The sequence below is a fragment of the Gallus gallus genome, chromosome 3, assembly GCF_016699485.2.
Source record: "Gallus gallus isolate bGalGal1 chromosome 3, bGalGal1.mat.broiler.GRCg7b, whole genome shotgun sequence".
Classification (NCBI taxonomy): Eukaryota; Metazoa; Chordata; class Aves; order Galliformes; family Phasianidae; genus Gallus; species Gallus gallus.
The window spans coordinates 106,369,846-106,383,543 of record NC_052534.1 but is presented as its reverse complement, the minus strand read 5'-3'; the positions used below and the strand labels follow the sequence as shown (position 1 = coordinate 106,383,543).

Below are 13,698 nucleotides of genomic sequence, written 5' to 3'. Positions count from 1 at the left end.
TAAGAAATCTTTCTAATTTAACTGCTTAGTAAAAGCCTTCCCTTTGACAGACTGAGCTGCATTCCCGTAAGGCTGGCTAAATAAGACTTTGCACACAGCTGAATTTCAGGAAAGAAGAGAAATACCACAGGTCAGAGAGATAATTCTCACTTTCAGTATCTTTACAGAAAACCACGTTTCCCATTGCAAGATAAAAGCAGGGAGTGGGTGCAAATCAAGGTGAAGAAATAATTCCACCTTACCGAGCTTCTAGTGCTAACTGCCACAATTTAAAAAAGATATATAGCATACCATCCGTATCCCACAAGACAAAGAAACTTGAAATTGGGACCTAGTGGTTTAGTTTTTCTCAAATCAAGAAAGGCCATAGAGTGGTAGTGAGCTTTGAAGCAATCATAAAAATGCATAGGTAAAGCAATCTGTTCACATCAGCCATGTCTGGAGCACACGAAGGCTTCAGTGACTGCCATCATCTCTGCGGGTAAAGTGATGCTCTTGTGTTTTGAAAATTATTACAAAAGAACCATTTGGAGCTTCTACAGAGTCAAGCTAGGCTGAATCACAGAATCATACAATCATAGAATGGCCTGGGTTGAAAAGGAGCACAATGACCATCTGGTTTCAACCCCCTGCTATGTGCAGGGTCACCAACCAGCAGACCAGGCTGTCCAGAGCCACATCCAGCCTGGCCTTCAATGCCTGCAGGAATGGGGCATCCACAACCTCTCTGAGCAACCTGCTCCAGTGCATCACCACCCTTTGAGTGAAAAACCTCCTCCTAATGAAGGCTTAGCTCTGTTTATACCAGACACCACAGAGCCACACAGATTCCTGAGGTAGCTGTGAATGACTTGGGTATCCACACTGTAGCATCATGCAGAGATATTAGCTTACATCCCAGAAGGAATACGGTCACATTAGTGTGGCTCTGTGCCCGGGCTAATTAGGTGATGTTTCCCCAGTTGCCAGAAATCAAGAAGTGAATCATACATCTGCCAGCACCAACCCTCTTCTGAAAGCACTGACTGGAACTATTCTGAACCTCAGTTATGTGAGGATGTAAAGTGAATACAAAGATATTATTGCTTTGTTTTAAAGCCAGAAGGAATCTTAAGTTCATTTACCACAACTACTACATTATGCCCAGTATTCATACATCAGCCAACCTAATACACTGAAGCTCTTTAGAGACCAAGCTATTGCATCTGTGCCATATGCGGTAACCAACCAAACACAAAGGCAAGACTACAGCAGTGGCAGAGAATTGGTTAGGTGGTAGTTTCCTTGAGTATATCAGCAGAGATCCATGCCTCATGCTGCTCCGGAAGGCAAAAAAAAGCATACAGCTCTGGTCGTTAGTTCCTAGCTTTGGCAATTGGGATGAATCCCATCCTATGAGTAAGACACACTTACAAAGAGGCCAAGTTGTGGCCAATCACTGACAATCCAAATCAAAAAGAACAAAACTAGAACTAACCACAGCGGTAGGATGGGGTAAAATTCCTTACTGAAACCTACAAGCAAACCACAAAGGCCCTGAAGCATAATGTGAAGACAGTTATAGTCCCACAGTGAGAGTTTCAAGGCTAGTGCAAGCACATCATTCTGAACACAAATCTAAAGGAAGGGGTCAATCAGGGATAGACATAAATCAGCACATCCCAGAACATGCCACTGCCACCACACATAGACAGAGCTTCTTCTCATGAATTGAATCTAGCTCCTCTTTAAAATGACAAATGACCTCATTTTAAAGACTTGAAATGATGGTGATGGAAAAAGACTCCAAAGCTTAATTATACTGCAGCTGCAAAAATATTTCATTCGGAGGTGGAACTTTTCAAATTCCAGTGTCCAGATACTGGATTTTGTCATGGTCCACCAGTGGTTGGACTGTCAATCTCACAGTGACGTTTGACTAGTTGAATGTGACCTTTTTCTGTTCTTCTTTTGAATTCCCAGCAATATAATCCCTGGTAGGTCAACAAAGAAACTACATGAAATGTTTCAAAGAAAGGCAACAAAGAAGGGAAGAGTCTGGAGCACAGACCCTAAGTGTTATGGGGAGTGGATGAGCGCACTGGGATGGGTCAGTCCGGAGCAGAGAGTTCAAGGGAGAGACCTCATTGCTTTCTCCAACTCCTGAAAGGAGGCTGAGGTGAGGTGGGGGTCAGCCTCTGCTCCCACGTAACAGCACTGGGACAAGAGGCAATGGCCTCAAGCTGGATGAGGAGAGGTTCAGTTTGGATATTAGGAAACATTTCTTCTTAGAGAGTGTTAATGCATTGGAATGGGCTGCCCACGAAGGCAGTGGGGTCACCATCCTTGAGGTGTTCAAGAAAAGGGTAGATAGAGCACTTAGGAACATTGGTTTAGTGGGCATGGTGATCCTGGGCTGACGCTTGGACATGATGATCTCAGTGGTCTTTTCCAGCCTTAACAAATCCATGAGATTCTACTGGCTGCCTCCAGAAAGCGTCCTCGCCCTCACTAAGGCTTTCCTTTCCACGTAGGCAGGAGATGCAATAGCAATTTTTTGTCTTTCTGCTGCACTCTGTGCTCAGTGGAAGACACTTAATCCACAAAAGCCCCTGGATCCTTTTCAGAGTTACTGACTCTCAGGGTGGTGTCCCATTCTGTAGGTATCATCTGCGCTTTTTGTTACCAGATGTGCTAACAAGTGGCATAATTATGATAGCTGTTAAAATATTGAAATGAGTTACTGAGTGTAATATTTCTGGAAAATGGTAGAAAGCCTGATGCTTATTGAGACTATATAAACACGTGCAATGTTTTCCCAGCACAGTTTCCCATTTATGTTTGCACAGATGTGTATAAAGTCACCACGAAATCTCTTCCAAGAGAGATAAATCGAAAGGTTTGAAGAAGGCAAATAGCCAGAATGCTCTGCTCAGCATAGCACCTCTGACATCTTCTGTTCATTTTCTGCTAATCATAAAAAATATATATATATATATTCACTGCCATTGGAAAATATAGCAAAACAAAATATTTTACAAAGTATGAATTTTCTCAGCAAAAATAAAAGGGCCACATTTGAAGCTGCAAAGAAATATGCTTTAAATTAAGGGACAAAAGATAGCATTACGGTAGAAATTATCATAATCAAAGCTGAGAAAAAAAAAAAATTCTATTGTCTGCTGTGTCTCTCTGTGGGAATTTTCCCAGCACAGACAGCTGTAAAGGAGGAGGGGTATTGTGAGTTTCTGTACTCTCATTCTCTCTCTTCCTCTCTTTCTCTGTCAATAAATGTCTGCAATCATATTCTCAAGCTCCAGTGTGATTTCAAGGTTCATCTCTTCCATGCAGCTCAAACACTAATTATCCCAGCTGTAATTAGTAAGATAATTAAATACTGGCTCACTCATCACTCTACCTTGTGTCGGGTCATGATTCTCCCAGAAGACCTTGAGCAGTTTCTCAAAGCTGATGTTTTCTGGCTGATATACCACTCGTACAACCTCTGTGTGGCCAGTTCTACCTTTAAAGACAAAAATCAGATCCTATTAGTGAGAATTAGCTGCTGCATACCCATTTTTTAAATATTGAGATCAAAAGCACAATCCTTTGTTTCCTTTTTTATTTTTTAATGCATTTTTAAAGGCATGAGCTTCTTATATGTCATGTTTTATGTACACACCAGCTCTATGATATCTACAAGTTTGGACAAGGCCATCATGAAATAAACCAGCCAGAGTGAAAATAAGGTAAGACAGTGATATTTTTACAGATGTTTGGCAAGTTTCAGCAAAGAAAAGAAAAAAAGAATATCTCTTAAATGTTTGTAGCTGACAATTAGTAAAACTTTATTAAGTATTCTAAATAGAATATTAAAATATGAAAGTGAATGAAAAAACATGACGAATACAATACCTACATTGTCCTGACAGTAGGAAACTGGGTTTCACTAGCAATCAGGTAAGATATGGATGAAATAATTGATAATGAAGACTAAGTTCAAAGGCGTGTTTACACAAGATCATACAAAAAATTCCAAACTACTCTATGTCAGCTGACACAATGATCCCAATGGGCCTCAGAAAGACTCAGTGAGCTGCTAATTGAACTTTGTGGCAGCAGATAAAGTTCAAGGAAGGTAATGAGGGACTACTTAACATTAAAAGACTTTATTCCTATTTTTCAGTTATTTTATGGCTCAAATCCTTTCCTTCTTTATTATATTATTGAAAGATTAAGTTCCCTAAAAGGTGAAGTATCTGGCCACATGATTTTCTTCAGCAATAACTAACAGATTGCTGAACACCCAGGCAATGCAAAGTGAGAGTCCATGGTACCAAGCGCCGCACAAGCACATATCAAAAATTTATAAATGTAGGCGTTTTTGTTGCCATAATATCTCCGTCAGCAGGAAAAAAAACCCAACCCTATTCTCCAGTTAAATCATAACATGGAAATATCAGCCAAAGTAAGCTGGATGGTCAGAATTACTTTTAGATGGGCATGTAATAGGCTACTTGTTCAAACTACACCAGGTTTTCATGTCATTCTCACCAGCATGAATTTCAGCTTTACTCAGCTGACTTCAACAGAACTGTCTGGAATTTCATGCAGTGCAACAACCAGGTGAATCTGGCCCATTGGTGGGTTCTGAATTAGCTGCCACCAAACAAGAAATATCAGTCTATAAGTAACTGGGGAATGTTCAGTGAAAATACCAATTTAGTACTAAGGGAAATTTGAAAAGAAAAAAAAAAAGTAGTGGAAGGAAATGAAAAGGATGCTAGGACATATGAAAGAGATGTAAGAGGGAAAAGTAAGACAGCATTATATCAGTTAATTGGGGCACATGAAAAGAAGAAAACTTAAATGAGGCACAGAAGGGTGGGCTAGCTATTAAAGGGGATTTAAAAGAGTAGGATTAAATTTAGTCTAAAACACAGAGAAGTAAAAGGGGACATATCTAGGATACCTGTAATGAAAATTTTGATAAAATCAATTTGGTTCCTGTCCAGTGTGTTTGACAATACAGCAAAGATAGGCTCCCTGCGATTAAAAGGCAAAAAATGTACAAGTTATATGTAACATGTAGCTAAAGCCATGTCATCCTGACCACTTGGATACTGTCCAGGCAAATGATGGCCCCATTCCTCTTTCACACTTCGCACTGTGCCTACTGAAGTCAACAAAAGCAATCCAGTATCTGAAGGCAAATTTTGATGGTAGGCTAACTGAAAGGGATCGTACATTTCGTAGGATAAAAATAAAAGTCACAGATAGTCAGCTTGATAGAAAAGTGAAATGGTCTTCCCATAGAATGGGAGGAACTGACAGCCAGCTTAGGTGAGGGAAAGCATTTTTTCTAAATTCCATGTTTTAACATGGATTATCAGGGAAAATAATGCTTTTTGCCTTAGACGAAGACCAGCCCGGGCTTTTTATTGTTGCTGAAGATAAAGGAGAACAAACGGACAACGTTGCATCCAGATTTTGCAAGCACACTTCATGTAACTAAAAAGATGAAGGAGTGGCTTCTGGCTTCATTATTTTTTAAAGCCAATGTGAACCATGTAAAAGTTCTTACCACTCAGGAGCAAATTGCTTGTCTACGACAAGTAGCTTCAGATCACATGAGAGTTTCTTCAAGAACTTCAGAACAACAGAGGCATTACCTTTCCTCTCAATTGAAGCAGCAATTATATCTTGTCAACACTGTCTGCTCTGACTAATCCAGAAGTTCAAAGAATCAGCTTTCTTCTTTTCTTCTGAATAGGGAAATAACAGCACTACTCTAAGAACTCTATAGCCTGACCTCATGGAAAAAAACCTTTAGATGTGTGGCTAACAGACTGTTAGAACCTAGAGCATATTTAAAATCAATATTCATCCTCTCAGAGAAAGCAAAGAGGTAATGCCTGACAGTCTTATCAGATTCACCTTTAATTTTCCTCAAAGCCTCTCCACAACCTATTGGGTTTTCTTTCCGAATATGGCATGGCTATTTCTACTATGAAGAATCTCAGTCATTTGTGGTGAGTGCTTGTAGCTCCCACCAATTTCCATGGAAACTCTTCCAATCAACTGGGTGCACAAGAGCAAACAGAGGTAAAAGGCTTCATGATTGAGCACAAGTTTTCCTGGGAGAAGCACAGAGAGAAAATAGTATTGGACACAGAAAGAAGGAGCAATCACTGTGCAGGTACTGTGTGCTTCATAAGGATTCGACAGAGACCCAAGTTTAACCCAAGCAGCACGCAGAAGCTCAGCTCATTGTGCTGGATGTGACTCAGCTGCAGCCAAAGTGACAAAAGGAAACCAAAACTCTGTTTGCTTTCTTATTTAATTTTTGGCATTAAGCTTAAATTTCCCTGTTCCTTACAGGGGAGTTGGAATAGATGACCTGTAAGGTCAACAGTTCTATGATTCTATGAAATTTGACTGCAAAAACAGTATGGCATTTATCTTAGATTTATATGCTAAGTACACAACAGAGAAAGAACAGAGCAGGCATCACAACAGCCAACCACTCCTTTGTGCTGTAAGAAAACCCACCCATATTGAAACATTTCTAACCAAATCTTTATTTGGTAAGATTTCTTAGAATGGAGAGGCAGTAATCAAAGAAAAAAGCTGTACGTCTTCTAAGGAGAGGTTTAAACCAGCTAACATGGAACAGCTGAAACAACTTAATCTGCTCAGTGATGGATGGCATTCTTTCAGTGATACTCAGCTCTTCAACTTCGTACCTCTTTCAGAATTTATCACAAAATGCCCATTTATATTAAGTCAGAGAGTCATAGTGTCCTCAGATCACCTACTGGTTTTAATTATCTGGTTTTTAATATTCCACAGTGAAAGTGTGCTTCATTCCAAGTTCCAAAAGTTCCTGGAGCCTCCTCCCAAGAGAGCCCAAACTTTGAAGCACATGATTTATCGAATCACTAAATATAATTCAATTTGCTGTTAAATCTGCAAATGGAAATCCTTTAATTGTAGGTGCCAGTATCGGATTTCCAGCCATGGTGCTCAGTTCTCCTTCAGCTTTAGAAGGAGCTTAGCCATAGAAGAACCTCGCTGCAGCCGATAAGACTTTATTACGCTGTGGCAGGGAGGGCTGTGTGCCAACAGCAGACTGTCTGTTTATCCTGTATCTATTTCCCACTTAGAAAACATAGCCACTCTCAGAGGATTAGCTACAGTGAGCTCTTTCAGTGGGGATTCAAACTCTGGCAAAAACCTTCCTGTAAAGAGCAATGGAAAAAAAAAGACATCTGAGTGACACATCAGTGCTTCTTTTCAATTTTTTTTCTCCCTAATAGTGTTTAGATTTTCACCTTCTTAATCATCTCCCAGGTGAGTGCCCGAGCCAACGGATTAGAGAACTGAGCTCATTCTTTTTAACTTGCTGCATGCAGTAAGCAGTTCATTATATCCTGCAAAGTGGAGCAACTTCAAAGGACTCCTCACCTGCCAGCACCCACGTGGCACGTGGGCCTTTTCTCCCAATGCTTCAGCCCTTGGTGAATTGGGTTATGAAATTCACGCAATACCAAAGCTACTCCCTCCTGCCCCATTTCTGACTTGCTTCTCTTTGCCTACTGAAACAAAGGGATGTGCCGCTGGTTAGACATATGGCCAGCCCATGCCACTCATCTCCTACATCCCTTATGCCCCATTGCTGGAGGTGCTCAAGGCCAGGTTGGATGGGGCTGGGGGCAGCCTGACCTGGTGTCTGACTTAGTGGCTCGCAATCCTGCCCACAGCAGGGGGCTGGAACTGGATGATCTTTGAGGTCCCTTCCAACTCAAGCCATGCTATGATTCTACAATTCCGTACAGTAAGGCACCATGCATGTAGCTCAAGCACCAAAGTTAAGAGATGGTCTCACGGCTTCTCTTTATAGTTTCCCCTTCTTTGTGCAATAAACTTTTCATAAGTCTCATATATTTTCTGACACAAATGTCTAAATGTAACTGAAAGGAACAGGCAGCAGATTTTCAGCCAATGCACATTTCAGAGCTTATTGATTTTGGAGCTAAAACAATTTGTGCTAGCTAAAGCCAAGGCCCTAGTGAATATGTAAAGTTTTATATGAAAAAGTAATAGGTCTTTCGAGCATCTGCTTCTTCAAACCAGCCTGAGAATTTTTATCATGTTGCAGATATTGTTCATTACATTTCCAGCTTCTCTTTAAGATAGCGATGTGTTAAGCAAGCAAACAAAAGTTAGTCAAGAACACACTGAGGAACCACTCTGGGGATCCTTTTAACTTTTTTTTAATTTTATTTCTTTTACCTTCCAAGTAATGAGTGTGAAAAGAATGGAAATAATAACACTCTGATAGACTTTCAGAGGGCAGAAGGGTCTGTAATGGCAATATTATTTGACTTCCTGCCTAACAAAGATTAGAGAATTTTTGTAGATAAAAAGTCACCTCCTATGACTCCTGATTTCCTGACCACTTTTCAGTTTTGTAGGGTGAGTTTCATATTGTTTGGAAGATCACTGTACAATATTAAATGGCACTAACATTTGGCTAACTTTTTTTTTTTACCTTCTTTATGTTTCCCAATTCTCTACAGACTTTGTCAGCTCTGAAATAGGAGATTATGTTTGTCTCGTTATCCCCTGTGAGTTTCTGATTTACAAAATATAATGCTTTACCTTCTCAGTGTGATCCACACCGTTTTATACAGCTGTACTAAAATATATGTCAATCTTACAGAGAAAGAAACCAGTTTATCACCATGGGCCAATTCTGCAGTTGTTAATCTAAATAAATTTTTGCTTAAATACTAGAATCTTCTGCCTGAAAAAAACATCATGGGAAATAACACTTCTTCAAAATGTTATAACTTAGAAGATATATATAATATATATAGAAGATATAATAACACCAGAGAAGGTAGCATGTACTGCAGCTACAATGTGATGCACATATCAAAGGAGAATTTTCTGAAAGTTTATTGGTTTTAGTAGAGGGCAGATGAATGACACAGTACATAAAAATTTAAAAAGAAAATATTAGGGAAAAATTTATTCTCTGAAAGTGTGGTGGTGCACTGGGACAGGCTGCCGAGGGAGTCACCATCCCTGGAGGTGTTCAAGAACAGTGGAGATGTGGGCAAGGTGAGTGTGGGCTGGGGTTGGGCTGGGTGGTATTAGAGGTCTTTTCCAACTTTAATGACTCTGGGATTCTGTATGTGTGCCTCCTGAACATCTCTTCAGAGAATCAGGGAGTGGTTGGAGCTGGAAGCACCCCAGGGTCCCTCTGGTCCCTCCAGCAGGGCCATGTAGAGCAGGGTGTCCAGCACCATGGCCAGGGGCTGTGGGAGATCCACAAGGAGGAGCCCCTGCAGCTCCCTGCTCACTGTGCCAGGGCTCCAGCACACTGGGGGCTCTTCCTCCTTCAACTGTACCTTCAATTGAAGAATCCATAAAAGGAAAATATAGGCATATGTACACACACACACACACATATATATATATATCATCTGTAGGACAAAAGGATACAACAAAACTTCACCATCTTTTTCACTGTATACATAGGGTATGTCTTTGTTAGGCTGAAGGCCCGCACTACCAGCACTTCAGGAGGGATTAGCAGAATAGACTCTGGTCTGGGCAAGTAGGCTGAATGCTATTCACAGTTGGAATGCATTATATGTGCTCCAGGAGAGAATATTCTGATTTAATTTCATTCAAAAGGAATCTCAGCATCAAAAAATATTCCAGCACTTTTTTGTAGATGCCAGTGATAAGCTTCTTTACTATTTGTACTGGGAAAAATGTCTAAGCTGTAGGGCAATGGGTTCGGTTGTGATGTGTGATACAGGTTATCTCTGGTTTGAATGGTGTTGCACAGCAGAGATCAGTGAACTGGATGAGTTGCCTTGCCTTAGGGATACTGTACAACACAACAGAGCATATCACAAGACATTCAGCTGAAGAAAAATTGTTGAAGATAGGCATATAATTAATGCCATTCAGTCTGGTTGTATGGAATGTAGGTCTTGTCAGCCAAACTTGATTTCATTCTCTGATGAAATTACAAGTCTAGTTGTAATAAATGCAGAATGTAATAGCATGGATGTAATAGACTTAGACTTTATTAATGCATTTGACTTATTACTTCATGACAGTCTGATTAAAAAATTAGCACTATACAATATCAATAGTGCACGTGTTAAATGGATTAAGAATTGTCTAAATGGCAGTTCTAAAAAAATTGTCTAAACGGAACGTGCATTGAATGGCAGCATTTTTATCAGCACACTGCAGGGACTGGTACAAAGCTTGTTGCTATCAGTAAAGAAATAAAAAGTCTCAACTTACTTAGAAAATTTGTGGGTAACTCAGATGAGAAGGCTGACAGGAGGGTCTTAGAAAGTGCAAGAGTGGAAGTAGACAAACAAGAAAATAAGAAATCCCTTTGCTGTTAAAAAAACAAAAATGGGTTGCCTAAAAAAAATGAGGTTGGTATGAACAGGACTGGTGAGATGAATCCTGACATTAAGTAGCTCCTCAAGAAGAGTTTCAGAGACAACCCCGGAAGAGACATTATGTTTAGCTTTCAAAAAGAAAATCCAAAGGTTTTCAATTAAAGGATATAGAGAACGACTGAGGGTCTTTGAACAAGCAATGAAAAAGCATATCAAGAGCCAGTGGTAGGAACTGAAACCAGGCAAACTCAAATGGAAAAGCAGGCACATATTTTTCATACTGGAGAAGGTTATCTTCTACAAAACACTACAGTGTTCAATTACACCATTTGACCATTCAATGCTCCTATAAACCTATGCCCTATAAACTAAGGAAACTGGTTGATTCCCCATCTCCTGGTACTCTCAAATTCAATCAGCTCTCCTTTTGGAAGAGACACTTCTGACAAATACCTGTTAAAGGAAAAAGATATAAGGCGTAATAAAATAGTAACCGAATGAAATGTAATGACCTGTGATATAAAAGATATCAAATTAAATAATGCAGTAAGCCCTTACTAGCCTTAAATGCTGTGAATATATGAGTGAATTGCCTCTCTTTTTCCTTTGTTCACTTAACTTTAATAAAGCCTTTCTATTCCAAACACTGCTATCTTCACAAAGAGTTGGAACTTCTGTATTTTCTTCTTTTCATTGCCGTCAATGAGTTAGACTATAACCTAATTACAATTTCTATATCATCTTTATATAGGTAAGTTAATAACTTTCAGCTAAAGTGCGGGATGCAGAAAAGCACCATCCTGCCACTTTTAAAAAGTTGTTCTATTAAAGCCCAAATTTAACCCTAAGTTTAAACACATTAGACGGACAGAGCCTTTACATCTCAATAAATTATGTTTACTGACAAACCAACTATAGTTGGCACCATGGAAAATACAATGCCAGACTTCTCCCATCTAACCTGTGTGAATCTAAACACTCCAATGTGTGGATATAAAACAAAACAAGTGTGCCTTTCTTAGTATGAGAAACAACGGCTTTAGGTTAGGACACACTAATGAGAATGTTACTTTATAAAATGAATGATTAAATATAAAGAAGTAATGGGAATGACAGAAACTTAACCACATAACTAACAGCAATCTTATATTATTGACAACATCTTACATTGGTGTGCAGCCAAGAGTTAAGGCTATATGTAAGTTTCTGTAGAAATGGCATGCCAGAATAACCATTGCTGTAACAAAAACTTCAAAGTTTTCTCAGGACATGGAAACAAAAAGGTATTTCAGAGACATTCAAATACTGAAAAACTGCAATATATTTATATATAGAAAGAGTCAATTTGGACAGTGATAAGAAATAAATTAAGGTCAAAAATCTGGTTGGATGAACATGGGATGGTACAATGAACATACTGCTCAAAGACAGGTGGATTTGAAAGATGATACTGAACTTCTTCAGAATTTAGGTGGGAAATGCATCGCTTTCCTGGCTGAGACTGAAACTCTCAATAGCATAAAGAAGCACAAATCATTCAATTTCCTTTCCTGGACTATATTACAAGCTGTGGGAGACTACAACAAAATACAGAGCCCATCATTTTTCATTCCAAATACATCTATTTCTATCTCCTCAAAGAATGCACAAGAAAATCTACTACATGTTCCTAAAAAACTTTATAACAGCAAAGTAGCAGCACAACATACAGTTTTGATTTAACTGTATGTGAACACTCTATCTTTTGTGTAGATGATACTTATACAATGGATTTATTACGTTTTCCCCACTCATTCTATGTGGAAGATAATGTCAAAATTTTCTTTGATTTTATCACCCTCTACTTTGACATTCCTCAAAGTCATTGCATTACAGGTGTTTTTCTCTGTACTGCATAAAACAGTAATACAGAGCAAAACCCAAAAAAAGGGAAGAAAGATTTTTACTTTTCAATAAAGAATCTCTCTAGGAAAATGTATGCCCAAGGCTTGTGTTGAACCTGCTATCAGTAGAGTAATATCACTAGAAAGTTTTATCTATTTCTGATAAAAAATCATAACCCTGTCACTGGAAGCTCATCACAAACATAAAAGTACTCCTTTAATTAAAATTGATCATATCGCAGGAGAGATTTAATGACCACAATGCTAGATTCTGTGTTTGGGGAGAATCCAATCTCAAATTGCTCAGCTTAGTTCTCTATTGGATAATTTGGATTATGTGAACTTAGGTTCATCATTGCATTAATACACACTGATTGACATATACAGTATTATGTATAGAGATCATTCTTGAACAACAGAAAAAACTGTATGGGAATGTATGGAGACAGAAGAGAACAATAGATAGAACAAAGCTGTGTAAGACTTGGGGCATCCAACCTAAACCCATTGCCCTTTGCTATGTGGATCTGACCTGAACTGAACTGCAACTCAAACTTTGGCCACTAATTAAAGCACACGATTCATTATCCCACTGCACTACACTGCACACAGCTTTAGCCTACATCTGGTATCACTGATTTCTTCTCTCACACAGTAATGAATTCAGTAGCCCAGAAGACTGTTTCACTGCAAAGCTCCTTTGAAGAATTCAATTAAAGAAATTATGTTTTTTGTTTTTATCATAAAAGATAAACTCAATGAATAAAGACCTGCCCAGGAAATATATCCTATTATCCATGGGCATGAAAAACTTTGAGGATAAAAGATTAACACAGTGTCACAGTTGCACCATGCTTTTGTCCTGAAGACTTCAAAGTACTTTCTAAATCTGGATTCCATTATCCCCATTTTGCAGAGCGTAACCCACTATTACATTGTGTTCTTCATAATTAATTTTCCAAATATGCAACATAATTTATTTGAATACAGTGAGCTCTGCCATGAGCTTTTGTATCCATTGAAAACCCACACACACAGACTTGCCTTGTAGAAATATGTCATGTGGGGCAAAGGGAAACAATATTACCATGCTTAGATAAAGACAAAAAAATGAGTTCTGTCAAGATGTGTGGAATATAAATGATGATACGATTTTGTCTACAGGTAAGAATTTCATATGGCAACAATTTCACTATACTATCTTCCATTTCTAGAATATAGCTTTTCTAACAAGCTCAATAAAAATGATGCTATCTTCAACTATATGAAATGACAACTATTCAGTTCTGCCACAAATACATCCCGTTTATTGGAGTTGACTTGAACAAACCACTTGGACTTCAGCTGGCAGCAGGTCTTCTACAGGCCCTGTGACAATTTGAGAAATGGAGTTA

General features: G+C 38.9%; 1 protein-coding gene across 14 annotated transcripts in view; it reads right to left on the bottom strand.

The window, feature by feature from the left end:
• MSRA (methionine sulfoxide reductase A) overlaps positions 1-13,698 on the bottom strand; it is a 260,633-nt gene that overhangs the window by 104,205 nt on the left and 142,730 nt on the right. For 13 of the 14 annotated variants that reach the window (XM_046939237.1, XM_420035.8, XM_040697971.2 and 10 more), the window contains one exon: positions 3,398-3,502. The exons of the other annotated variant lie outside the window; for it this stretch is intronic. In XM_046939237.1, coding sequence (XP_046795193.1) covers positions 3,398-3,502 — 105 coding nt within the window. The remainder of the gene's footprint in view (positions 1-3,397; positions 3,503-13,698) is intronic. 14 annotated transcript variants of the gene reach the window in all.